Genomic DNA, 24,554 nt, shown 5'->3' with positions numbered 1-24,554 from the left:
CTGCCCCACAATTTCTCCTCTTTTGCTCAATAACAACAACAACAACAACGAGACAAAAATAACAAAGAGAAAACGAGAGAGAGAGAGAGAGAGAGTACACGAAGAAAAAGAAACAATAATAATGGTCAAGCCAAAGGTACGACGCTCCTCGCGTGATGCTACTACTACTAATAATAATAATAACATAATGTTTTTGTGATTGATGATGATGCATCATCTTTGCCCCCAAAATTAGGGAGGAAAAACCGATCGAATTCTCTGATCTCTCTTGTTCTCTCTTTCTTTAAGCTGACATTTCATTACTTTCTTCTTCTCTTAAATGAATGACAGGACAACACCTCTGAGAACAAAAAACGCCCGAAATCGAACGACGAAGTAATCGTCCCTCGAGACGTCTCGTTACCTCTGGATGTGAATTCTCGCCTCATGTGCCGATTTCGCTCGGGGGATGAATTTTACATGGTAAAAATCATCGAAAAACGAGACGATCCGGACAAACCCGAGAATGCAAAACACGTGGAGTACTACGTGCACTACGAAGCGTTCAACAGACGCTTGGACACGTGGGTGAGCTTGATGGATTTTGATTTAGGGACGCTGGAGAAACCGAGGACGAAGGAAGTCGCGGACGCGCAACCGAGCAAAGAGGACGGGGAGAAGGATCCGAAAAAGAAGAAACAGAAGAGAGAGAACAACGAGAAGAACGATGTGAAAGTAGAAAACGACGGCGTCGCGGCGGAGAATAAGATGAAAGGCCACGGGGGCGGGCACGGGAACGCGCATCCCGACCCGGAGCACGCGGAGTTTGATCCGAGGGCGTTGCAAGAGCACGAGGAGTTCACAAAAGTACGGAATATTTTGAGCATCGAGCTTGGAAATCACGAGATGGACACGTGGTATTTCTCGCCGTTTCCTCCGGAGTATAACGGGACCAAGAAGTTGTACTTTTGCGAGTATACGTTGGCGTTTTTCAAAAGGAAAGAGCAATTGCAAAGACATTTGAAGAAGTGCACGGTGCAACATCCGCCGGGAGAGGAAATCTACCGAAACGGAAAGATTTCCTTCTTTGAAATCGACGGGAAGAAGCACAAAATGTTTTGTCAAAATTTATGTTATTTGGCCAAGTTGTTTTTGGATCACAAGACGTTGTATTACGACGTCGATCTGTTTTTGTTTTACGTCTTGTGCGAATGGGACGAGAGAGGATACCACGTCGTCGGGTACTTTTCCAAGGAGAAGTGTTCGGAGGAAGGGTATAACTTGGCGTGTATTTTGACGTTACCGCCGTACCAACGGAAAGGCTACGGGAAATTACTGATTGCGTTTTCGTACGAGTTATCGAAGAAAGAAGGAAAAGTCGGGACGCCGGAGCGACCTTTGTCCGATCTCGGGTTGGTGTCCTACCGAGGGTATTGGACGAGAGAGTTGCTGGCGTTGTTGGCGGATCCAAACAGACAGTTCGTGTCGATTAAAGACTTGTCGGATTTGACGATGATTAAAACGGAAGATATCATCACGACGTTGCAACACTTGAACTTATTGGCGTATCAGAAAGGCGCGTACGTGATTTGCGCGGCGCCGGATTTGATTCAGAAACATTTGAAAAACGCCGGGGGACCGGGCGTGCGAGTGGACGCGAAGAAAATTATCTGGACGCCGTATAACGCGGATAAAGAATACGAAAAGTATCGCGGGTAATAATTTTGACAACAAAACAAAATGTAAACTACTACAAACTACTTCACTTACTACTAGTATTATACACCCCCTAACGCTACGTATTTCGTTTCTAAAAAAGCCTCCATGCCTTCTACGGCGCCTTCGCGTCCGTAGCCGGAATCGTTCATACCGCCAAACGGCGCCTCGGGCGCAGATATAGCCCCGGTGTTTATGCCGATGATGCCGAAATTCAAACTTTCGGAAGCTCTGGTCGCTTTTGATATATCTCGCGTATACGCGTACGCGCATAAACCGGACTTGGTATCGTTGGCTAAATCATACGCTTCTTTCTCCGTTTGAAAATCGGTCACAACGGCGATCGGTCCAAAAATTTCTTCTCGCCATACCAGAGCCTTCTTTTCGTCCTCTCTCCCCGCCGCGACGATGCGTTCGCGTTTGATTTCCTTATCCATGCGTAGAATTTGCGGGTACACGAAATTTGAATCGACGTCATCTGTCGACCACCACGGCGTGGAAACTTTATCCTTCCCTCCGTAAAAATCTTCGCACGCTCGCGCGACTTTCTCCTTCGCTTTCGCGTTGATCAAAGGTCCCATGGAAAACTGGCCTTTCGGGTACGTTTTCGAGTTATCCCCGACGGATAATTTTCCCGCGCGTTCTTTAAACTTCTCGTAAAATTCCTCAAACACGCTCTCGTGGACGATGAACCGTTGCGGACTGACGCACGTCTGCCCGGCGTTTCTAAACTTTGCCATCATCGCGCCGGAAACCGCGCTGTCGATATCAGCGTCCTCGAATACGATAAAAGGCGCGTTCCCGCCGAGTTCAAGAGACAGTTTCTTCAACCCCGCTCGCTTGGCTAACCACTTTCCAACTCTCGTCGACCCGGTAAAACTAATCTTCTTCAAAGCGTCGGATTCCGTCATCGCTTCCCCAACCTGTTCGCTTTCGTTCGTCACGATCACTTCTAAAGCTTCTCTCGGCACGCCCGCCTCGTACGCCAATTCTACCAATTTCAACGCGCACAAAGGCGTCACTTCACTCGGTTTTAACAACACGGAACATCCGCTCGCCAACGCCGCGGCGACTTTCCTCGTCACCATCGCCGCCGGAAAATTCCACGGGCATATTAACCCAACCACCCCCACGGGTTGCTTAATCACCGAACACCGACTCGACGTCGACGTCGACGACGGCATGTTCCTTCCGTACGCTCTCGTCGCTTCCTCGGAAAACCATTCGACGAATGAATTCGCGTACGCCACTTCCCCCAACGCTTCGCTCCTCGGTTTCCCGTTTTCATAGGTCATCAGTTTCGCGATGATTTCTTTCTCTCGATCGATTAAGTCGTGCCATTTCTGTAGTATCGAAGCTCGGGTTCGGCTCGTGCGTGCGTTCCATTTGCCTCCTTTATTGCCTCCTCCTCGATGAAAATTTTCCTCTAAAAAATTCAGCTTTTCCAAGCACTTCGCTTTAATTGTCGTCGTCGTCTGCTGAACATCATTCGTTTTTACGAGAGAGACCACGGTGGCGATGGGTTGTCTCGTCGCCGCGTTCCTCACGACGACGATATCCTCGTTTTCCACCGCGCCTCTTTCTTTATCTTTATCTTCTTCGTCTTCTTCTTCTTCGTCTTCGAGAGGGAAAGACGTTCTCACGTAGACACCGGATTCGTTGTCTCGTCTCGAGAAATATCGAAAGAATGTGTGCTCCTTTCCGGTCCTATTCTCGAGAGAAGAAGACGAAGAGGAAGAAGAAAAGAAACGAGGACACAAAAGATGACGTTGAAAAGAAAATCGAGGAGAGCGACCGAATGAGAGTTTTGACGACGCGTGGAGGAAGGAAAGCGCTCGCTTCTTCATGTGTGATGTGTTTGCTCGAAAAGTGATGCATTTTCCCCCATAAGGAGTCTCACCTAAAGCCGCACACATAGAACTTTGAGAGAGAGAGAGAAAGAGAGAAAGAGAGAGAAGAATTAAACGCACACGTGCGCTTTAAGAGCGTGCAAACATTCAGAGCACCGCGCGTTACGGAGAGATACGCATGAACACCAACGAAGATGATCTTTTCGCGACGACGATACCGTTGGCGGTCTGTCTCCCCGCCGCTCGAACAACACGAACAAGAACAACGTTTGAGAAGTCTAACGATACGAAAAAGAGTGCGAAAGACGAAGAAAACGACGACGAAACAGTATTCAGCGCTTCTTCTGCGAATGAGACGATTTTATGCGCGTTAGAACAGGTCTCAAAAATCTCGGACAAAATGTGCGAAGACTTGGAACGAGAGATGGATGGTGTGCTCCTAAAACTGCTCGAGATGGACGAGCGAGTGCAAAAATGCGAGAAGAAAGTCAAGAACGCACAAAGGATAAAAGAGGATTCACTTTTGTTAGTGGTGGAGTCTTCGAGGGAGTACCCTTTTGGAGTGGTGGAGAAGAGTGGGAGGAAAAGCGGCGGCGGGATGTCTTGGTGTCGGTACGACGATACGGTGCGGGAAGCGCTCCGCAAAGCGAATGAAAAGAGACCGAAGAGGAGGGCGTTTAAAGATTTGGAGAGGATGGCACAGGAGGCGAGACGGTACGGGGACAGAGCGAGGGCGTTGGCGAGGTCTTTGATGAAAGGTGGTGATGGGGGAGGGAGAAATGAATTCGTTGTCGACGCGAAGCGCATCCTCCGTCGCAGAGGGTCCTTGGCGGACGTGGTTCCGGCAAAGACGGCGTTCTACGATTGCGAAGCGTTGCGTTTTGGAGGTAAAGGGAAAGGCGGCGAAGGAGACGTTTTAGAAGAAGAAAAAGAAAAAGAAGAAGAAGAAGTCTGGAAGGACGGTAACGAGGCGGAAGAATTGAGCGATGGTTTTGCGAAAAAACTTTTTCTCTCTTCGCCGCCGCCGAAATCAATCGCAATTCCGGAGGAATTCGTTCGAAGCGCACGCACGCGGGATGCCGATGTAAACAACGCGAGCACTTCTGCCGCCGGTGACGAAGAGAGCGTCAGCGCGAAGAAGTCGTTGGAAAGCGTGTTCAGTTTTCGTCCGAAGGCTTCAGATGCGCCCGTTGTGGTCTTTCCTGGAACGTTACCGTCGCCCGGACCATCCGCGTCAAAGAAGGATACCGGGGAGAAAAGTAAAGAAGGCGACGGCGGAACTGATTTGTACGAGTTTACGCTCACGTCCGAGAATCCGTACAGTCCGAGCGCGTTTTTACGAAATCCACCGACGAGGGCGACGAGGAATGCGCAACCGCCGAAAAAAAAGAAAGGAGGAGGGAGTGCCTCTGCATTGACGAGTCAAAAACGTAGCGTTGGAACGAGTAGCAATAGCAGTAACGACAACGTCAACAGGCCGGCGCCGGCGTCCGTGCCTGCGCCTCCGCCGCCACCGCCACCCTCGAATACCTCGAGGCAAAAAATGCCTTCGCTTGCCGCAGGCGACGATGGACGCGGCGCGCTCATGGAAGCTATAAGAAGAGGTGCGAATTTAAGAAAAGTTAGTGTTTTCACGGATCAGGATAAAAAGCCTCGAAAGTCGACCGCGACGAGTGATACCGACGACAAAACCAAAACAGGCGCAGGGGGGAGGACAAAAAAAACTGCCGCGGACGCATCGAGAGGCGGCGCTCAAATGAGCATGATGGAAGAACTGGCGAGTCAGTTGCAACGACGACGGTCGACCGTGGTTTCGTCGCAAAAAGACAGCACTTCTAGAAACGCAGCGCAATAATTGATTCGCGCGCAAAAATTATTGCGCGATGATGATGCGCTTCTCCTCATTCTTCTTTTAATCTCTCTACAAATCTACGCTTCTATTATCTAAACTGCTCTATTCTATTATTATTCTTTTATTAAAGTTTTGACCGCATTTTTCCTCTTCCAGAAATTCGAGGCGTTTTAAACATTTCATCCAGCGGTAGCGTTTTGTATTGCGCAAACGCCTTTTCGCGCTCGATTTTTCGCGCCTCTCCGTAGGATTTCTCCCACCCTTTATCGATGATGTCCAAAGCGACTCGAGCTCTCTCTGTACTCCTGCTCTTCTCCATCATCTGTTTCGCTAAACGAATCGCCTCTGTCATAGCCTCACTCTTACTCTCAAATACCTTCACTTGTGCCAATCCGAAACGAACCGCGTCTTCCCCGCTCAACGCTTCACCGAAAACGCTCGCCAACTTCGCGTTGGAGGCGCCAACCGCTCGCGGAAGTTTCGTCGATAACCCCCAAGACGGGAGTAAGCCTAAATCCATATGCGTGTCAATAAAAACCGCATTTTTGGTTACCAACACGATATCCGCAGCTAATGCGATTTCAAACCCCGCGTTTATCGCGATTCCGTTCACCACGCAAACGATAGGAATTTCGCACTTTTCCATCGCGTGTACTACGTCTGCGTCGTAATCAAATTCAGACATTTGGAACACATCTTTCGCCGCGTGTAAGTTTATCCCGGACGAAAACGCCTCGTCTCCGTCGCCGGTTACTATAATGCATCTCGCTTTTGTGTTCTTCTCGTTCTCTTCCTCCTCATTCGCGAGGATAAACGCCGACGCCAACAGTTTCAAACTGTTCTTATCTAAACTGTTTCTCGTTTCCTTTCCCGAGATGGTGACGATTTGGATTCGTTCGTCCTCCTTTAACGCTCGCACGTCGACGCGACTCATTCAAAAATGGTACGTACCACTGCTCCGTTGCTCCTGCGCACAAAATCGCTCTCGTTGCGTCTCTCTTTTCTCCTCTGAAGTCTCTTTGACGGGCTGACTTTAAGTTATAAGAGTAGTTGTGAGGTGAAAATGTGTCAAATTCTCCATTATATCTGCGCGCAGAGAAACACAGAAACACACACACATAAACGCGCAAATCATCATCCTCGTCGTCATGTTTTCTGTAGCGACATCATCATCAACAACACCAACGAGAATAGCTTCTTCTTCTTCTTCTTCTTCTTCTTTGAAGAATACTCATACGAAATGTGCTACGAAAAGGCAGCCGCAGCAACCTGGACGTCTTTGTTGCGTTATGGTCGCGAAGAACAACACCAACGACAACAAGAACAATCATCATCATCATCATCCTCATCATCATCGTGTAAGGAAAGCTGCGCTTCTCGGGGTCGCAACGACGACGTCGTTATCGATGATGATGATGCTTCTTTCATCCCCCGAAATTGCTTTCGCGGAAGTCACGTGCAACTTGGTCACCCCGTGCACCATGCCCCCGCCGAACGGCGAGCCGAGATACATCATGCCGTCCTCGCAATACGACCCGGCGAAAGACGCCGAGGAGAAGTTTATGAAACAATTGGAAGCGAAGAGAAATAAAACGGCGGCGACCGCTACTGCTGCTGTTGTTGAAGAAGAACCGAAAGCTGTCGCGCCCGAGGCGGCTTCCGAGTAATCACGAGAGACCGAATCGCGTAACGACGATGATCTGTAGAATACTGAGACTCCCGAAGATGGCCCACAAATCGACCGAGAAGAGTTACTAAAATCAGATTCTCAACAAAATGAAGCTCTTTTAGCAACAGTTGTGTATGTTGAGTCCGATGTTGGAGATTCGGACGTAGTGCGTAATTCGTTAGATTTTGTCTTCATAATATAGTTTTTACTCTGTTGCACTCTCTCGTTGAATACTACTGCTACTACTACGCGCAAAACACACGCAATACTCATAATAAAGGAACCACGCGTTACACTCCCTAAAAAATGTTGCTGTTCATCATCTGATATGGAAGACGTGGAGTGTTTGCAGCCTCAGGAGAAAGAGGAAAACTTTAGGGAAATTCGAGATGAAATCGAAGCGTTGAAAGCGATATACAACAACAACGAAGAAGAAGAAGAAGAAGTTAAAGAAGATGAAAAGAAGGTCGTCGTTATTAGTCGAGAAGATTTTGGAAAAGAAAACGAGTCGTTTACGTCGTCTGAATCGTTTTCAGAGAAGAAGATTGCGGTGACGTTCTCACCCACAAATCGAATGATTTTGACCTTCGATGGCAACTCGTATCCTTCGCGAAAAGCGTTCTCGATCGATGTGTTAAAAACGCCGGATAACTTTTCGTGGGACTTTGAAAAAATGGTCACAGAGATGAAAGACGATTTATACCTGTCAAAGAAAGGCGAAGTGTTCGCGTTTGATTTCATACAGAAGTACGAAGAAATGTTCGCGCGAGAAGACGCGCTAGCGAAGAAACGAGAGGCGAAGGAAAAAGAAGAGAACGAAAGGTACGCCAGAGAACGCAGGGAGAAACAGAAGAATATGAGCGAAGAGGAGAGGAAAACGAAAGAGGCGATATTTAATAACGATCATTTGGTGAGTTGGAAACACGAGGGTGATCCGAACGTCACGCCGTTGTTAGAAACCGAGCTGGCGGATGACGTTCGGAAGCGCTTCAAATCTCACGAAATCGTGTGTTACGAAAAATGCAGATTCCAAGCGCACACGGTAACAAACGTCCAAACGATCAAAGAAATCAAAATAGCGTTAAAGCTCATCTTACTGGACAAAAAAGTCCAAACTGCCACGCATCCGAGAATGTTCGCGTATCGAATACCAAACGACGACGATTTCAACGACGACGGTGAAACCGGCGCCGGGAAGAACTTGGCCAACGTTTTGCGTTTGCGAGGGAGCGAGTGCGTCTTCGTCTGCGTGACGAGATGGTTCGGTGGGTCGCACTTAGGACCGCAAAGGTTCAAAGTCATAAACTCGTGCGCGAGCGAAGCTTTGGAGAAGGTTGGCGCGATAGGGTTCCAGAAAAAGTAGAATAGTTAGCCGATGTAATACCGCAGAGAATATTCGAAACGTGAGCGTTTAAAGTCGCTTTTGTTAGAATCCCGCAAAAAAAGCCGCCGCGTCTTTTCCCGAGAGAAACACAAAATCAATCCAATCGCGCGACTCTAAAACCACTTTCCGGACGGCATCGAAAAGCAGAAAAAGCAGTGGCATCGGCGGAGTTGTCGTTCGTCATGTCGTCGTTACCATCTTTACGACGAAAGGCGGAGACTACTCATCGCGTTACGTCACGACGTGAAGGAAAAAATCAATCCGTTTCTTGCTTATCTGTTCACGTGAATACGAATACTGTCGATGGAAAAGCATCAAACAAGAAGCAACAAAACGAAGACGAGGAAAAGAAGACGAGAAAAACGGAACACGGGGAGGCGACTTTTTTGACGCACTTAGTCGCCGGTTTTTGTGGCGGCGCGTTATCGAGAACCGTCACGTCGCCGTTAAATGTTGTTCAGGTGAGGAAAATGACGAACCAGCTCACTGGTTCGAGTAAACTGGTCCCTTCGCTGGTAAAAATCGCCAGGACTGAAGGCGTGAAAACGCTGTTTGCCGGAAACGCGACGATGGTTCTACGATACGGACCGAGTAAAGGTCTGAATTTTGCGACGTTTCATTTCTTTAACTCGAATTTACACGCGATTTTGGAGAAGCGGAGGGAGAAGAGAAGAACGGCTGAAGCGTCGTCGAAGAGTAGTAGTAAGAATAGAAGAAGGACAGCGAGAAAAAGCGTAGAAGTTTTAGAACAACCAGAGAAGAAAAAAGACCAGATTTCGATTAAAATGCTCGCCGGAGCGTTGTGTGGAGTGAGCGCGTGTTTGTTGTTGTATCCTCTCGACGCGTACGCGACGAGGAAAGCCGCCGGGAAGATTGCGGAAAATTTTACCGGGCCGTTTTCTGTCCCGTTGGGAGTGCATCACGTGGTGAAGAAAGAAGGCTATGGTGGTTTAATGCGAGGCTTGACGCCGGCGTTGTTGGCGATTGCGCCGGAAGCAGCGTTGACGTTTGGGACGTACGATATCATCGCCGAATGGTACAAGGACACCTTTGACAAAGAGTATTGCGAGCCGCACGTTTCGATGTGCGTCGGCGCGATTTCCGCGACTACCGGGCAACTGGCGGCGTTTCCGATGGAGTTGATCGCGAGAAAAGCGGCGACCAATAGGTTTGCATTATCTTTCCACGACACGTTTCGGTTGATGGCGATGAATAGAGGTATTGGGAGTTTGTATAAAGGCGCAAAGGTCGCGGCAACGAGGTGCTTGCCGATGAGCGCGGTTTCCTTCGCGACGTACGAGATTGTGAAGCATTTGATATTATCGAGCGATAACGCGATCGTCGAGAAAGTGTTTAAAACCCCACAAGTTGTATAAAATAATCATAATCGTTCCAGTACATTATCCATACCTAGGTATATACATACTCTCGGTAGATGACTAACAATCAATACAAACTAATCTTTCTACTAGTAAGTGTGCGCTACGACAAACTACTTTTATCGAGAATCATTTAATACAGAACCTTCTGAATTTCTCAATCGAGCGAGAGCTTTGCTCGGTGCGAGTATAACACCATCGCCAAGAATCCATGCATGGCGAGAAAGTAAAGCGCAAAAAAACTGCGAAAGCCTCGACTAGACAAAAGCGCTTTACCTCCCGCCATGGCTAATCGATCGTGTGTCGCTAAATTTGATGAACCTCCATCCTCGCTTTCCGTGCGTTTGAACGCGTTGAACGGGTTCAATCTTGCCAAGTATTTATCGCGGTATCTGCTCACGACGCCGCCTTCGTCGCCGCCTAAACTCGCGCTCTCTAAATCACCGTGACCGCCTCCACCGAAACCACAACCGTATCGCTGTGCGCGTTTGCGCATGCCATCTGAGATCGCCAAACGGTCCACGCCAATCGTCACGCCACCAACGCCGCACGAATACCTAGCGCTTTTGTTGGCAGATTTTTCCGTTTCTAAGGAATCGCTCAAAGGCACGCCAGATTCGTCTACGCGAAGAATTTTGACTGCCGCGGAGGCACCGCCTGATATCTTTGACGCGTAATATTTCTGAACGTACCGAATCTTTTCGAAAAGTTTGACGTTATCTTCTTCGAGTTTTGTGACTTTGGCGCTCGTCGAGGAGAGTTCAGTCGTGACGCGAGCTTTCTCCTCGTCGAGTTCGGAGACTCGGCGTTTGAATCGGTCTCTTTGCGAAGCTAGAATTGCAATCATATCCGTATCTGTAGTCGTTGTCGTGGTTGTCGAGGACGATGATGGGTCGTGTGTTGCGGCAGATGATGTTGATGTCGTTCGCTTCGCTAAGTCGTCCTCTAAAACTGAAATAGTTTCCGCGGCTTGCATCAATTTCGTCTCCGCCGCGACCGCTCTTTCGACGGCTACTTCTTTCTCCTTGTTCGCGTCGTCTTTCGCGCGTTTCGCAACGGCAATCTCTGCGGCTAATCTTCTGTTCTTGTCCCGAACCGCAATCAGCGGTTTACCGCCGTTGCCTTCGTCTTCCTCTCCTTCGCCTCTTTCGTTGGTATCGTCGCTTCCCCTAATCGACATAGCTTCGGCTACGTCACCATCTTCAGAATCCACCAGCGCTTGTAACACTCGCACTCTTTCTCTCAATTCCTCGACAACTTTCGCACCGCTCATTTCCGCGTTGCTCTGTTCCTTCATCAGTTCTCTCTTCGTTTCTTCCAATTTCAATTTCGTCTCCGTTAACTGTTTCGTTAAACTCGCGACGTTCTTTTCCGCCTCTTTCGCGACTGCCACCGACGCGTTCTCCATCTCCTCCACATCTTCCGCCAGTTTTGCAATCATCCTCTCTTTCACTTGTAGCTTTTCCTCCAGAGCCGCGACGCCGAGTTCCGGGAGACTGTTGTTATTACTCCTCATCGTCATACCTACTCCTCCGCCGTTATTGATGACGTTGTTCGTCTTATTCACGAATTCCTCCTCGCGTTTCTGCAATTTCTCGGCTTCGAGTTTCAAGCTCTCTCGATCTTTCGCCAACGTCGACTTCATCTCCACCTCGTTATTTTCTAAATCAAAAATGCGACTCTGCGCCTCGTCGTGTCTCTTCCTCAACTCTCGTAAATTTTGTTCCGCCGCGGCGAATTTCTTCCTCGCTTGATCCGCAGCGTTTTCTGCCGCCGATTTTCTAACCTCCAAAACCTTCGTCTTCTTCTCCACTTCTCGAGTTAAGCGCTCCTCGAATCCTTCTCGTTCTTTTTCCAACAATTCTGAATCCACCGTGCTTTGCTTGCTCCTCTGCAACTGTCGGAGAGACACGTCCAACTCGCTCCGCAACGCGGACGTAGATTCGATTTCTTCAATCGCCGAGAGCAAGATGGAATCCTCTTCCTCCGATGACGACGACGATAAAGAGGAGACATTCTTGCCAGTCTCCCTGTTCTCGTCCTCGTCATCCTCCTCCTCGTAACTCGTCTTCACTCGTTCGCGCAAACGTTGCACCTCTTTCAACAGCGCCTTCACCAAGACGTCGTCTTTTTCCTTGTTTTTGTCATCACTCGCATCATCAGAATTTTCCCGCTGCTGCTGCTGCGCTTTCTTCACGATTTCCATCAACTTCGCATCCGACGCCTTATCCTCTCGTTTCCTTTCCGCCTTCGTTTCCTTTATCTCTTTCCTTTTCTTCTCTTTCGTTTCCTTCCTGCGCTTTTTTTCCTCTCGCATGAGTTTCAACTTTTGGACGACGTTTCTCCCTTTCAGCGTTGTTCTTTTGCTCGCGTCGTCGTCGTCGTCGTCGAAAACGACCAAACCGGTGTCTTCTAACCGTTGCACCACGTGCTCTTCCACCGCATCCAACGCGCTGTTGATGATTTTGTCCATCGCGTTGCTCATTCTCTCTCTCTCTCTCTCTCTTTGATGGTACTCTCGTTCTTGTAGTTGTTTTGAGGGATTTGGCTGCACGTTCGTATCTTGAATAAAAAATACGCGTAAAGAAAGCTTCACAAATAATGTCGCTTTTCCGCGCATCATCGTCCTCCTTTTCGCGACATTTTACAACACGAACGAAAAAGAGATCTGAAAGAAGAAAAGAAACACGACCGCGAATGTTGCGTTCAATCGGACGAAAAGTGTTCGCGTCGGTCGGATATTCCGATGCAAAAAGCGGCGATGTCAAAGAAAAAACGGGAGAGGAGATACGAAAAGAAAGCGCAGAGGTGAGGAAACAGAAAGTGTACTTGTTCACGAAATCGCGATGCGACGGCGACGCGACGATGAAATCAATCTTGGGAGGGAAAGGTGCTGGACTCGCGGCGATGACGAACCTCGGGTTGAGAGTGCCACCGGGAGCGACGCTGAGCGTGAACACGTGCAAGGAATATCTCGAAAGAGGGAAAGAGATATTCAAAGGCGGGTTGGAGGAGTTGATTTTCGAAGCCGTGGACGTGATCGGCGAGGAAGTGTCGAAGATATTCTGGAGAAAGAGTACGGATTTTGTCGGCGAGGAGTTGCCTTTGTTGTTATCCGTGAGATCTGGGGCAGCTGCGAGCATGCCTGGGATGATGGATACGGTGTTGAATCTAGGATTGAACGATCGAGTGGTGGACGCGTTGACGGCGACGTCTTTTACGGAGGAATCTGGGAAACGTTTTTTGTACGACGCGTATCGACGATTGTTGGATTTGTTCGGAGACGTCGTGTTTGGGATTCCGCACGAAGACTTTGAGAGAAAACTGAGAAAGTTGAAAGAGTTGAGAAACGCGCAAAACGACGTCGATTTGAACGCGGATGATTTACAATCTTTGTGCGAAAGTTACAAAGACGTCTACGACGCGCACGATAAAACGTTCCCGCAGGATCCGGAGGAACAGTTGATGTTAACCATCGAGGCGGTATTCAAGTCTTGGAATAACCCGCGCGCGCGCGTCTACAGAGAGGTGACCAAGACAACTGGCCTAGCGGGAACTGCCGTCAATATTCAAGCGATGGTGTATGGGAACTTGAACGACAAGAGCTTGAGCGGAGTGTGTTTTACCAGATCCCCGGCAACAGGCGACGATACGATCTACGGCGAATGGTTGCAATCTTCGCAAGGCGAAGACGTGGTAGCTGGTATTCGAACGCCCGAGCAAATCGAAGATATGGCAAAATTCGGATTCGGCGACGCTTTGGAGGAGTTGAAAGAGGCTTGCGATGTCCTCGAGAAGGCGTATAAGAACATGATGGACGTCGAGTTTACCGTCGAAGATAACGTGTTGTATATTTTACAGTGTCGGGTGGGCAAACGAACTGGAATCGCGGCACTTAAAATCGCCACTGATCTCGTCGAGAAGAATAATCTGATCTCTCCGAGAGATGCCGTCGCGAAGTACGTCAACGTCGAACACATCGAACAAGTCATCCACCCGACGTTTCGTCGCCCGACGTTCACGTCTCTGGGAGGCGGTATCGACTCTTGGAACGTTTTGGCGGAAGGACTAGCAGCCAGTCCAGGGTGCGCGTCAGGACGCATCGCGTTTACATCTGCGGATGCTATTAAAATGCACAAATTTGGCCAGAAAGTTATCCTCGTCCGAGAAGAAACGAGCGCAGAAGACGTTGGAGGTATGCACGCGAGCGAAGGATTTTTAACCGCGCGCGGCGGGATGACGTCTCACGCTGCCGTCGTGGCGCGGGGTTGGGGGAAACCGTGCGTCGCGGGAACAAAGTCCATGCACTTTGTCGATCACGAGTATCATGTTGCTCCGCATCCTCGCCTTGAGCATATTGACCTTACCACGCATCCCGACGCGCTCGAACCGGCCGATACGCCAAGAACTATCGTCGAACGATCGGTCGTGTTCGAAGAGTATCCGGACGTTTCGTTCAGAAAAGGCGATTTCATATCCATAGACGGCACGCGAGGCGAAGTCATCGAAGGTGAAAAAGAGTTGGAACCGTTGGGAACCGCCGTAAAAGACAACAAAGCGTTGATGGATTTCATGGAATGGGTCGACGATATCCCATCCGAGACCGTCGTTTACGCGAACTGCGATACGGAGAAAGAAATAAGGTTCGCCATGGAGACGTTTGGGGCAAAAGGTGTCGGTTTATGCCGCACGGAACACATGTTCTTAGCATCTCCCGATCGCGTTCGATGTGTTCGCCAGCTATTCCTCGCGAGCGACGAAGACGCTCGCGCAAAGGCTTTGGCGGATATCGAACCGATCCTGAGATACGATTTCGCAAACCTTCTTCACGCCGTGGGACACGAGAAGTCCATCACGATTCGTTTGTTAGACCCGCCCGTGCACGAATTTCTACCGAAAGATACCGAGTTAGACGATCCGGAGATCTTGGAAGAAATCACAAAGTACTGCGGCGTCTCCGAGACGACGTTGCGCGCGAAAATCGCAAAGTTACGCGAAACGAACCCCATGTTGGGAAATCGAGGATGTAGGTTGGGAATCTCACATCCGGGAATTACGGCCATGACCACTCGCGCTATCGCGCACGCGTATTACGACGCGCACGAGAAAACTGGCATCCAACCGGTCGTCAAAATCATGATCCCGCTCGTCGCTACGGTCAGTGAATACCTCCAACAAGTCCACATCATTGATCGCGAGATGCACGCGGCGTATTTGGCGAGACGCCACACGCTTCGCTTCGCCAAAGAACACTTTGAAAGCCGATTGGCAAAAGAACGCGAATACGAGCTCGATTACCATCCGTTTAAAGTCGGGTGTATGCTCGAAACGCCCCGATCTTGCTTAATCGCGAAGAACTTGATCGACATCGAAGATGTCGGCGAGGAAAACTTCCCCCTTCGAGCGTCGTTTTTCTCTCTCGGCACGAACGATTTGACGCAAATGACATTCGGCTACTCGCGCGACGACAGCTCGTTTTTCCAAGCGTACGAGCGCGAGAAAGTCGCCTTAGTCGACCCGTTCGAAATTCTAGATTGGGACGGCGTCGGTAAGCTCATCAAAATCGCCTTAAACGAGATCACCGAGGAGGAAAAGGAGGAGGAAACCGACAAAGACGAAACCGGCAAACCGAAAAGTCGCCCTCGTCGTCTTCGTCGCCTCGCCGAAGTCTCCGCGTGCGGCGAACACGCCGGAAACCCAAAATCAATCGAATTTTTCGTGAGAAATAAAATAAACGTCGTCTCGTGTTCTGCCTTTCGCGTGCTCGGTGCGAGGTTAGCCGTCGCGAAAGCGCAGATTCACACGGAGGAGGACGAAGAACGCGAAAGAGAGTGAGTTATACGAGAGAGAGAGAGAGAGAGGAAGCGTTTTACGAGAGAGAGAGAGAGACAAAAAAAATTTCTTCAGAAGAATTGAAAAAAATTTAAGTCAAAAAATCAGTCAAAAACGTCACACGTTCCGCCGCAAAAAACACTATAGACTCTCTCATAATACCACTAAAGAAAGAAATATGAAGCGTACTCATCGGCATCAAGGAGGACAAAAAGCAAAACATCAAAGTCACCTTTACATCGCGTTTGTGGTCTGTTTTCTTCTCGCGTTTCTGCGTCTCGCGCTCGCGCGAGATGAGACAGAGGAAGATTACATCATGAACAATCGGATGGAGGAAGACGAAGCTCGAGAATCGGGGATGTTCGTGCCGCACATGGTGGGGACGACGCGGGGTCATCATCGACAGCAACAACAACCACCGCCGCCGAATGAGAACAACAACCATATGCCAGTGTATGAGCAGCAGCGCGAGCAACAACACCATCGACAACAGATGCCACCACCGCGCGGAGAAGAACAAGAGCAGAGTGCGCAGCAGCAACGAATGCCACCACCACCGCCGAATGTGGTGCCTGAGGAGTTAGAATTAGAATTAGGAGAGGAGGAAGAGCACGCGCATCAGCAGAAACCGCCACCGCCACGTGATGATGATGATGTTGATGACGACGCGGAGGATGACGCTGAGTCGTTTCCGGATGACCAGCAGCAGGAGCAGCAGGAGCAGCAGGAGCGGCGACAACCGCCGCCGCCGCCGACGAAGCGCGGGCCGCCTCCGGGACAACAGCAGCAGCAACAACAACAACAACAGCAAGACGACCAAGAAAAACAGCAGGAGAAAGGAAAAAAGCAGCGCTTAGAGCAACAGCAGCAAGCGCAGCAGGCGAAAGAGAAGAAAAAACTCCCGACGCCGGAAAAGAAGCAGTTGAACGAATATTTAGACCACGTGTTAGAGGACCAACCGGTGAGACGATTAAACGTTCTGGGTACGTTCTCAGACGCGGCCGGGCATTTGGAGAGACAGTTTTTGTCCAAAGCGTCCATGGAAGCGCACTCTAAGATTAAAGAGTGGATGGCGGATGCCGGTTTGAGGGTATTCACGGATGCCGCGGGGAACATTCACGGCGTTTTGGACGCGACGACGCCGCCGTCGTTAGACGAACACGGTGAGAAGATGATTCGTAAGGAGATGTTTGTTGGGTCGCATTTAGATACGGTCATCGACGGGGGTATGTTTGATGGTGCTTTAGGGGTCGTGGTGGCCATCGCCGCCACGAAAGCGTTGAGACGAACGAACCCGGTGAGAGAGTATAACATTCACATCATCGGTTTCTCGGACGAAGAAGGCGTTCGTTTTGGGTCCACTTTCCTCGGTTCGCGAGCGATTGTTGGGACGTTGCCGGACGACGTGTACGACGTCGTCGATAAGCAAGGCGCGACGTTCTTACAGGCGTTGAGGAACGCCGGTTTACCGGGCACAAAAGAATCTATCACATCAGCCAGACTTCCGAAACAATCGTTCGGAGCGTACGTGGAAGTTCACATCGAACAAGGTAAAGTTCTCGAACTCGGGGGGTTTCCCATCGCCGCCGTCGCCGGCATCGCCGGGCAAACCAGACTAAAAGTCATCATCAACGGCGTTCAAGGACACGCCGGGACGACGCCGATGGTTGCCAGACGCGATTCAACTCCAGCCGCGGCTGAAGCCGTCCTCGAAATCGAAAAGAGATGTAAAAAAGGCGGCGTTGGCGAAGCGTTGCCGGAAGTCATGCTCGTGTGTACCGTCGGTGAATTTCAAATCTTCCCAGGCGCAACCAACGTCATTGGTTCTCGAACCACGTTTTCGGTAGACATCAGAGCGCAATCCGACCGCGTTCGTAAAAACGTTGTCCAAGACGTCACGCGGAAAGTGCAACTGATTTGCCGAGCGCGTGGTTTAGAGTGCAAAGTCCAGCGCACCCACGAAGCCTCTGGCGTGACCATGGATCGAAGACTGACGAAGCAACTCGAAGACGCGTGCGATCGAACGACGGAAGAAATGCACCGCCGTGCCTACGATCTCTACATGGAACAACAACGTCTCCAACGCGAAGAAAACGACTACAACGACGACTACAACGATGACTTCGGCGACTTCAACGACGATTACGATGGCGACGGCGACGAGATGCGAGACGAAGACCAAAGCGACGATTTGTTCTACTACTCGGACGCGCAAAAGAAAAAAATGAACTCCAAGCAGCGCCGACGAACCAACAACAAACGAAACAGAAACGACCGAAGCGGTTTCACTCGAGAACCCGTCATCACTCGTCCGCCAACTTTGGTTTCCGGCGCCGGCCACGACGCGCTCGCCATGGCCGATGCCATGCCCGTCGCCATGCTCTTCGTTCGATCGAAAGACGGGAAATCGCATTCGCCGGAAGAGTACACGTCGCCGGAAGATATCGGCATGTCCGCGAGAGTCTTGTACAGATTTTTGCAAACCTTCACTTTTCCCGAAGACGAAGAGAACGATTACGTCAGCTATTACGACTTACCATAAATAAGAAAACTACTCTAGTATTTATTATATACACGTGTAGTATTGCGTGTGTGTGCAAGAATACGATAATAGGAAAAGAGAATAAAGAGTACGAGTACTACTACGCATCAAGACATATTTTAAACAGTAACACATCAAGACGTTTTAAGATTTTTGCTTTTTTTTTTTTAATTCGTCGTTTGATGAGAAAAGGCAACTCTTCTCTTTCAAAAAATTTCCTCAAAATCAATCACAAATTGACACACGCTTTTTGCGCTTTTTATTCTTCTCTCATATTTAGAAGAAGAAGAAGAAGAAGGTTTCGTCGGTGTTTTACAAAAACGATCATCGACGATGAACGACGAGGAAACCTTGATCCCTGGAGGAGAGGATGGGAGTACTACTACCGCGAACACTCAAAGACGACCTCCGCGTGTATCAACGACGAATTCGAATCAAAATCAACATCAATCCGGTGTGTCCGCATTCGCGCGAAATTCAACGAAAAAGTCGAGAAACATTCACAACAACACAACGTCGTCGCCTCGAACGAGTGGCGGCTTAAGTGTAGTAGGTGGTTTTAGAAACCCTCGAGAGACGTTTCAGAACATCGCGGCGACGGCTGCGGGGACTTTAGAAGATCGGAACACTTTGATGAATTCGAGTTCGAGCCCGAGAGAATCTGCCCCGGCGGTTGTCTTCGGGGCGACGGTTTCGGACAGAGAGACGAACATGGCGAGTTTACGATTACGACGAATGACGGCGTTTGAGTCGCACGATTACGACCCAATCGATTGCGACATCGAAGAGGAACAGTTAAGAAGCCGAAAGAGAGCGGAATATCAAAACGAGGAGTGGTGGAAGTGGACGCTCTCGGCTATCATCGGCGTCGTGATGGGTTTCGTGGCGTTCGTCGTGGACGGGTTGGTGGATAAGTTGAACTCGTTTAGGTTTGGGATGGCGATGAGATTAGTCGTCGGGGATGGAGAGAACCAAGACGCGTCGAAGTTTTACGCGTACATCAGTTCTCTGTTTGTGACGTGCTGTTTAGCCGCCGTCGCTGGAGGGCTGGTGAGTTACGTGGAACCTTTGGCAGCCGGCAGCGGGATTCCAGAATTGAAGACGTATTTAAACGGCGTGCATTTGAAAGGGTTGTTGAGATTGAAAACACTTTTGGCGAAATTAGGTGGCGTGGCATTTAGTATTGGCGCTGGTTTGATTGCCGGTAAGGAAGGACCGTTCGTGCACGGCGGCGGTTTGGTTGGCGGCGGTTTGTGCTCGTTCGGTTCGCACTCGCTCGGGTTCAAAACCAGAAGACCGAACCATTTTAGAAACGATAGAGATAAGCGAGATTTTGTGGCTATTGGTACCGCGACGGGTGTTGCGGTTGCATTTGGCGCCCCAATCGGTGGAATGTTGTTCACCGTAGAGGAAGGGACGTCGTTTTATAACTCGTCCATGTTGTGGCGAGGCTTTTTGGCCACGTGCGTCGGCGTGTTGACCTCGCACTGGTTAGAGCAGTTGGACTTCGACGCCACAGATTTCGCGCGCGCGAAATTCGGGACGCACAGAGATTTTGGTTTATACACCGACGACGAGGCGAACTACTCGAAACAGTACTGGTGGTACTTTTGGGAGGTGCCAATCTTTGCGATGATTGGATGTTTAGGCGGCTACATCGGCGCGTTGTTCGTCAACTTGAACGTACGAGTGACCGCGTGGCGAGCGAAATACATACCGGTAAACGATAAGTTCAGACGATTTTTAGAAGTCATCGCGGTCGCCGCGTTAACTTTTACGGTCATGTTTGTCTTTATGGCGGCGAGTCCGTGTTTAGAAATCCCGGCGCCGCTGAGAGACGGACACACGAATCTAGCCAACGAGTTGGACAGGTTTGAGTACGGCGAAGCGAGTAAGGAGGAAATTCGTACGGATTTCTTCTCGAAAATGTATTGTCCGGAGGGATATTACAGCTCTTACGGTCAATTGTTCTTCGTTCCTCTGTCGCAATCGTTCAAATTTCTCTTGCACCTGGGCGAAGTTGGCGAGAATGGGCAAGCGCACGAGTTTTTGTTTCGATTTGATTTATTAGTGTTTTACTTCTTAGCGATGTTTTCGTTAATGACGGTGACGTACGGCGTTGGTGCGCCCACGGGTTTATTCGTCCCGTCTTTGGCGGTCGGCTCAGCCATGGGCCAAATTTGTGGGAGGATCGTCAACTCTGTCAGCGGTTGGATATTAACCGACGTGCAAATAGATTTACACGCGTACGCGGTTATCGGGGCCGCCGCGAGTTTAGGCGGGGCGACTCGAATGACCATAAGTATTACCGTTTTGGTCATGGAAACGACGGGATCGATGCAATTAATCATTCCGTTAATGTTGACTATTTTCTGCGCCAAAGCAGTCGGCGATCGGTTCTCCCATGGGATTTATGACACGCACATCAAAATTAGAGGCGCGCCGTTCTTGGAAGAACCGGAATTAGCCGGGCCAGCCGGGGATAAATTACGCGTCAACGAAGTCATGGCGAAAACCATGATTACGATCAAACCGCGCATGCGCGTGAGGGATTTGATCGGTATCTTAGCCTCGAACGATCACGGCGCGTTTCCGGTGACGGAGAATCCGCCCACGAAGCCGGGAGAGCCGTTCGAGTTACACGGCACGATTACCCGAAATCGTTTGTTGAAAATGATCACGCACAGAATAGGTTTCTTCGATGGGAACCCAGAGTCTCGACCGGCGGACGTGTACGGCTACACCACGGCCAAAGACAGAGACGACTTGCTAGATAAGTTGAAGCAGATTCCGTTCAAGTCACCGCACGTCGCCGAAGTCGCCGCGTCTTTATCGTCCGTGGAGATGGACTCGGCGTGGATCGACGTCTCCCGATTGATGCAACGCCACCCGTTCATCACCCACGCGGATGCGAGAGTCTCCAGAGCCTACCGCATTTTCCGAACGATGGGTTTGCGACACTTGTACGTGACTCCGGATAAACCGTTAGTCGTCGGCGTCATGACAAGAAAAGACGTCATTCAAGAAAACACGAGCTTAACGTTGGGCGAAAAAGCGGAACGAATCATGGCGGAGAGACGATCGAGTGGCGGCGGTGGTGTTGACGGCGAAGCCGAGGGCGCGGATGCTTTCCCAGGAGGCGCGAACTTGTACTCGCACGACTACGCCGACCGCTTCAAATCGAAGAAGAACGAACCGTCGTCCGCCCGCCGCGGCGTCGACGAGCGCGGCGGCGGCTCGACCGCAAACGACGACTGGAACAACCAATTCGGCGACGACGACGACGACCACCGCTCCGACGAGGAAGAAGACGAACGTTTGCCGTATATCCCGTATTACCAAGGAAACGCAGGCGACGACGACGACGACGACAATGATGACGACCACCACCGCGGTAACCGCGACGCTCAAAACGCCGCCGCCGCCGAGGACGGTACCGAAAACACCGCCGATACCGAAGGATCAGGAGGGAACGGGGGATTCACCAACATCTCCGGTGCCTCCATCGTACGAAGAGCAAACGGGCCGGATAATTTGTAATACCATATACTACCACACGACTCACATTCGCGCGTATATATATACTACTACCGTAGTAGTACCAGTGTGACTCTTTTCTGCGTTTTATTAAAAAAGAGATGATGTTTGACAGTTGTTTGAGTGCAAAATCGATGATGAAAACCCAAAAAGAAAAAAAGGTGAAAAAAAGGTGCTGACGCACGCATTTTTCTTCGTTTGAATCGCACGATTCTCCCACATTCTCAAAGTGTCATCATCGCTCTAAAACTTTACCACGACGTCCGAAAAAGTGTCTCTCTCACCGCCCTTACACGCTGGTTGTTGTTCTCTTCTTCCGTCTCGACGACAGAGTGTTAGTATTAAACGCGCGACTGTTGTTGTTGTTGTTTCGTTTTGAGAGCGAGAGTGTTGATCATCTCATCTTCGTTCGGGAGAAACGATCTACAAACAGTTGACGAACGACGTCGAAGATTTTTTAGCACGAGGAGTACACACACACGCATAAAGAGTGAGAGACAGAAAGACACAATCATCCAGAGAAGAGAGAGAATAAAACAGACAAATATACGAATAATGGGCGCGTACCTCTCGCAACCGGTAAAAGAGAAAGAAAGTTCAGACGGCGGGAACGTGAAAGTGAAGTTCGGGACGAGTGCGATGCAAGGCTGGAGGACAAGCATGGAGGATTCGCACTGCGCGGTGCCGGATTTAGACGAAAACACGTCCTTCTTCGCGGTGTTTGACGGCCACGGCGGGAAGGAAGTCGCTTTGTACGCAGGGAGGTACCTTCCGCAAATATTGAAAGATACGAACGCGTACAAGGAAGAAAACGATTTGAAACAGGCGTTGGTGGAGTCGTTTATGAAAATCGACGAAGTCATGAAGGATAAAACGAACGCGCAAGAGTTGGCGGAGTTGAGCGGGAGGAGACGGTTTCGGGAGGAAGAAGAGGATGCGGATGAAAAAATGTCGGCGGGAGGCTCGAGAAACGTGAACGAAGCCATTCGAAGGGCGCTCAAGGAGAGGTTGTTGGCGGAAGGGACGCCGAGCGAGGAGGTGGATTTAATCATTCCGAGTTTAACGAATGACGACGACGAGGAGGAGGAAGAAGAGGTGAATAAAAAGAATGGCGAGAGAAAGGAAGGAGGAGAAATCGGGAAAGATAGTTCTAAGAATACGGCGGCGAACGAACAACCCGTCGCGTCTACGTCTTCTGCCGGCGGCGGTAAAAAGAAGTTCGTGCCTTTATCCGAGGAAGAGTTGAGCGAATGGGAAGGTCCAGTCGCCGGCGCGGCGGCGGTTTCGGTCGCGTTGAGAAACGGGGAAATTATATGCGCCAACGCCGGCGACTCGAGAGCGGTGTTGTGTAGAGACGGTAAAGCTATCGACATGTCTCGAGATCATAAACCTACGGACGAGGACGAATGCGAGAGAATTGTCAAGGCGGGAGGGTTCGTGGCCGACGGTCGCGTGAACGGGTCGTTGGCGTTGTCTAGAGCCATCGGCGATTTCGAATATAAAAGAAACAACGTCCCGGACGACTTGCCGCCAGAGTTATATTGCGTGACTGCTAATCCCGAAGTGAAAACGTTTAAATACGAACAGGACCAAGACGAGTTTATAATAATCGCCTGCGACGGCGTTTGGGACGTGATGACCAGTCAAGAGTGCGTGGACTTTGTTCGCGAGCGGTTGTGTTATAGTTCAACGAAAGACGGTGTGGTGCCGCCAGAACATCTCTCGAAAATCACCGAGGAATTGTGCGATGCGTGTTGCGCCACGGACACGAGAGGGAGCGGATTGGGATGCGATAATATATCCGCGGTTATCGTCCAGTTTTTAGATTCCAAGAAATATAAAGAGACGACGGAGAAATATAAAAATAATACGTCGAGTGTAGAAGGCAAAGGAACGAACCAAGCGCTGGATGATGATGCGAAGGAGGCAACTGCCGCCGCCGCCGTCGGTAATACTAACAAATAATAATTGAGGATGTATACTACATGTAGTTCACTAATATTTAACAAAATAGACATATAATATAAAAGCAATAATTCTTTGATTGATTAATACTAAAAGAGACTACTTCTGTACTACTTTACGCGCCTCCTCGACAAACTCGCGAACGAGAGGCCTCATTTTTCTTCCTCTAAAGTTAATGCACCAGTTTGAAATTTGTCCTGGAGACATCCCAGTCGCCTGCGACAGAACCATCTTCTCTTTTCTCGACGGATACGGGTGATGAACGTTCTCGTACATCCAGTCTTTTAACGGCTTGGTAATCCTTCGAGTGGACGCCGCGCTTCCCGGTTTCAACCGTTTCTTCTTTTCTTCCATCATCATCCTCGCGTCGTGGCACAATCTCCTGGTATCATCATCCTCGACGCTAAAACTCTTACCACCACCACCCCACGACGCGACGGCGACGTAATCCGTCATCTTCTTCACCCGCTCCAACCGTTTGTTCATGATCCTTTTCACATTTCGTTCCGTCTGCGTGGCGATGGATTTTTTACTACTCAACGATGTTAAACAGTTCTCTTCTTTTTTGTCTTCTTCTCGTTTGTTCATCGTCGACGAGACATCTCGAAGCGCCTCTCTCAGCGCGTTCGTGAATTCCCGATTATTATGATGATGTTCTTCTTCTTCTTCTTCTTCTTCTTCTGTATCTCTCCTAAACAGTTCCACCCGTTTCGCGATATCGTCTCTCCTTCCCTCGAACGAGGAGGAAAACCCGTTTATCAAAGCTCTCCTCTTCCTCTGCGTCTCTTCTTCTTCTTCTTCTGCGTTCATCGTGGTGATGCGTCCTTTGATCTCGCGATTGTTTTTTTA

The 24,554-nt window shown here is 49.8% G+C and overlaps 13 protein-coding genes across 13 annotated transcripts; 9 read left to right on the top strand and 4 right to left on the bottom strand.

Annotated features, from left to right (window-relative positions):
* Nucleotides 1–121: 121 nt before the first annotated feature.
* On the top strand, nucleotides 122–1,698 carry Bathy10g00860 (histone acetyltransferase ESA1; the record flags this gene model as incomplete). The annotated part of the gene is made up of 2 exons (XM_007510753.1): nucleotides 122–136; nucleotides 331–1,698. The coding sequence occupies 2 exons, from the start codon at nucleotides 122–124 to the stop codon at nucleotides 1,696–1,698; spliced, it is 1,383 nt and encodes a 460-aa protein (XP_007510815.1).
* A 59-nt stretch (nucleotides 1,699–1,757) lies between these two features.
* On the bottom strand, nucleotides 1,758–3,611 carry Bathy10g00850 (succinate-semialdehyde dehydrogenase; the record flags this gene model as incomplete). The annotated part of the gene is made up of 1 exon (XM_007510660.1): nucleotides 1,758–3,611. One exon carries the CDS (start codon nucleotides 3,609–3,611, stop codon nucleotides 1,758–1,760), a length of 1,854 nt encoding a protein of 617 aa, XP_007510722.1.
* A 112-nt stretch (nucleotides 3,612–3,723) lies between these two features.
* On the top strand, nucleotides 3,724–5,400 carry Bathy10g00840 (unknown protein; the record flags this gene model as incomplete). The annotated part of the gene is made up of 1 exon (XM_007510667.1): nucleotides 3,724–5,400. One exon carries the CDS (start codon nucleotides 3,724–3,726, stop codon nucleotides 5,398–5,400), a length of 1,677 nt encoding a protein of 558 aa, XP_007510729.1.
* Nucleotides 5,401–5,521: 121 nt separating this feature from the next.
* Nucleotides 5,522–6,331, bottom strand: Bathy10g00830 (enoyl-CoA hydratase; the record flags this gene model as incomplete). Its single annotated transcript, XM_007510800.1, has 1 exon — nucleotides 5,522–6,331. The coding sequence occupies one exon, from the start codon at nucleotides 6,329–6,331 to the stop codon at nucleotides 5,522–5,524; it is 810 nt and encodes a 269-aa protein (XP_007510862.1).
* Nucleotides 6,332–6,686: 355 nt separating this feature from the next.
* Bathy10g00820 (unknown protein) lies at nucleotides 6,687–7,064 on the top strand (the record flags this gene model as incomplete). Its single annotated transcript, XM_007510452.1, has 1 exon — nucleotides 6,687–7,064. One exon carries the CDS (start codon nucleotides 6,687–6,689, stop codon nucleotides 7,062–7,064), a length of 378 nt encoding a protein of 125 aa, XP_007510514.1.
* Nucleotides 7,065–7,394: 330 nt separating this feature from the next.
* Nucleotides 7,395–8,429, top strand: Bathy10g00810 (impact family protein; the record flags this gene model as incomplete). The annotated part of the gene is made up of 1 exon (XM_007510624.1): nucleotides 7,395–8,429. One exon carries the CDS (start codon nucleotides 7,395–7,397, stop codon nucleotides 8,427–8,429), a length of 1,035 nt encoding a protein of 344 aa, XP_007510686.1.
* Nucleotides 8,430–8,632: 203 nt separating this feature from the next.
* Bathy10g00800 (mitochondrial carrier family) lies at nucleotides 8,633–9,826 on the top strand (the record flags this gene model as incomplete). Its single annotated transcript, XM_007510664.1, has 1 exon — nucleotides 8,633–9,826. One exon carries the CDS (start codon nucleotides 8,633–8,635, stop codon nucleotides 9,824–9,826), a length of 1,194 nt encoding a protein of 397 aa, XP_007510726.1.
* A 160-nt stretch (nucleotides 9,827–9,986) lies between these two features.
* Nucleotides 9,987–12,302, bottom strand: Bathy10g00790 (predicted protein; the record flags this gene model as incomplete). The annotated part of the gene is made up of 1 exon (XM_007510692.1): nucleotides 9,987–12,302. The coding sequence occupies one exon, from the start codon at nucleotides 12,300–12,302 to the stop codon at nucleotides 9,987–9,989; it is 2,316 nt and encodes a 771-aa protein (XP_007510754.1).
* A 128-nt stretch (nucleotides 12,303–12,430) lies between these two features.
* On the top strand, nucleotides 12,431–15,664 carry Bathy10g00780 (pyruvate phosphate dikinase; the record flags this gene model as incomplete). Its single annotated transcript, XM_007510672.1, has 1 exon — nucleotides 12,431–15,664. One exon carries the CDS (start codon nucleotides 12,431–12,433, stop codon nucleotides 15,662–15,664), a length of 3,234 nt encoding a protein of 1,077 aa, XP_007510734.1.
* Nucleotides 15,665–15,839: 175 nt separating this feature from the next.
* On the top strand, nucleotides 15,840–18,203 carry Bathy10g00770 (allantoate amidohydrolase; the record flags this gene model as incomplete). Its single annotated transcript, XM_007510457.1, has 1 exon — nucleotides 15,840–18,203. One exon carries the CDS (start codon nucleotides 15,840–15,842, stop codon nucleotides 18,201–18,203), a length of 2,364 nt encoding a protein of 787 aa, XP_007510519.1.
* Nucleotides 18,204–18,536: 333 nt separating this feature from the next.
* Nucleotides 18,537–21,743, top strand: Bathy10g00760 (chloride Carrier/Channel family; the record flags this gene model as incomplete). Its single annotated transcript, XM_007510414.1, has 1 exon — nucleotides 18,537–21,743. One exon carries the CDS (start codon nucleotides 18,537–18,539, stop codon nucleotides 21,741–21,743), a length of 3,207 nt encoding a protein of 1,068 aa, XP_007510476.1.
* A 552-nt stretch (nucleotides 21,744–22,295) lies between these two features.
* Bathy10g00750 (predicted protein) lies at nucleotides 22,296–23,705 on the top strand (the record flags this gene model as incomplete). The annotated part of the gene is made up of 1 exon (XM_007510700.1): nucleotides 22,296–23,705. The coding sequence occupies one exon, from the start codon at nucleotides 22,296–22,298 to the stop codon at nucleotides 23,703–23,705; it is 1,410 nt and encodes a 469-aa protein (XP_007510762.1).
* A 99-nt stretch (nucleotides 23,706–23,804) lies between these two features.
* On the bottom strand, nucleotides 23,805–24,515 carry Bathy10g00740 (predicted protein; the record flags this gene model as incomplete). The annotated part of the gene is made up of 1 exon (XM_007510484.1): nucleotides 23,805–24,515. One exon carries the CDS (start codon nucleotides 24,513–24,515, stop codon nucleotides 23,805–23,807), a length of 711 nt encoding a protein of 236 aa, XP_007510546.1.
* Between the last annotated feature and the right edge of the window lie 39 nt (nucleotides 24,516–24,554).

This window comes from Bathycoccus prasinos (assembly GCF_002220235.1).
Source record: "Bathycoccus prasinos genomic : Chromosome_10".
Classification (NCBI taxonomy): Eukaryota; Viridiplantae; Chlorophyta; class Mamiellophyceae; order Mamiellales; family Bathycoccaceae; genus Bathycoccus; species Bathycoccus prasinos.
This window is presented reverse-complemented; position numbering and strand designations above follow the sequence as displayed.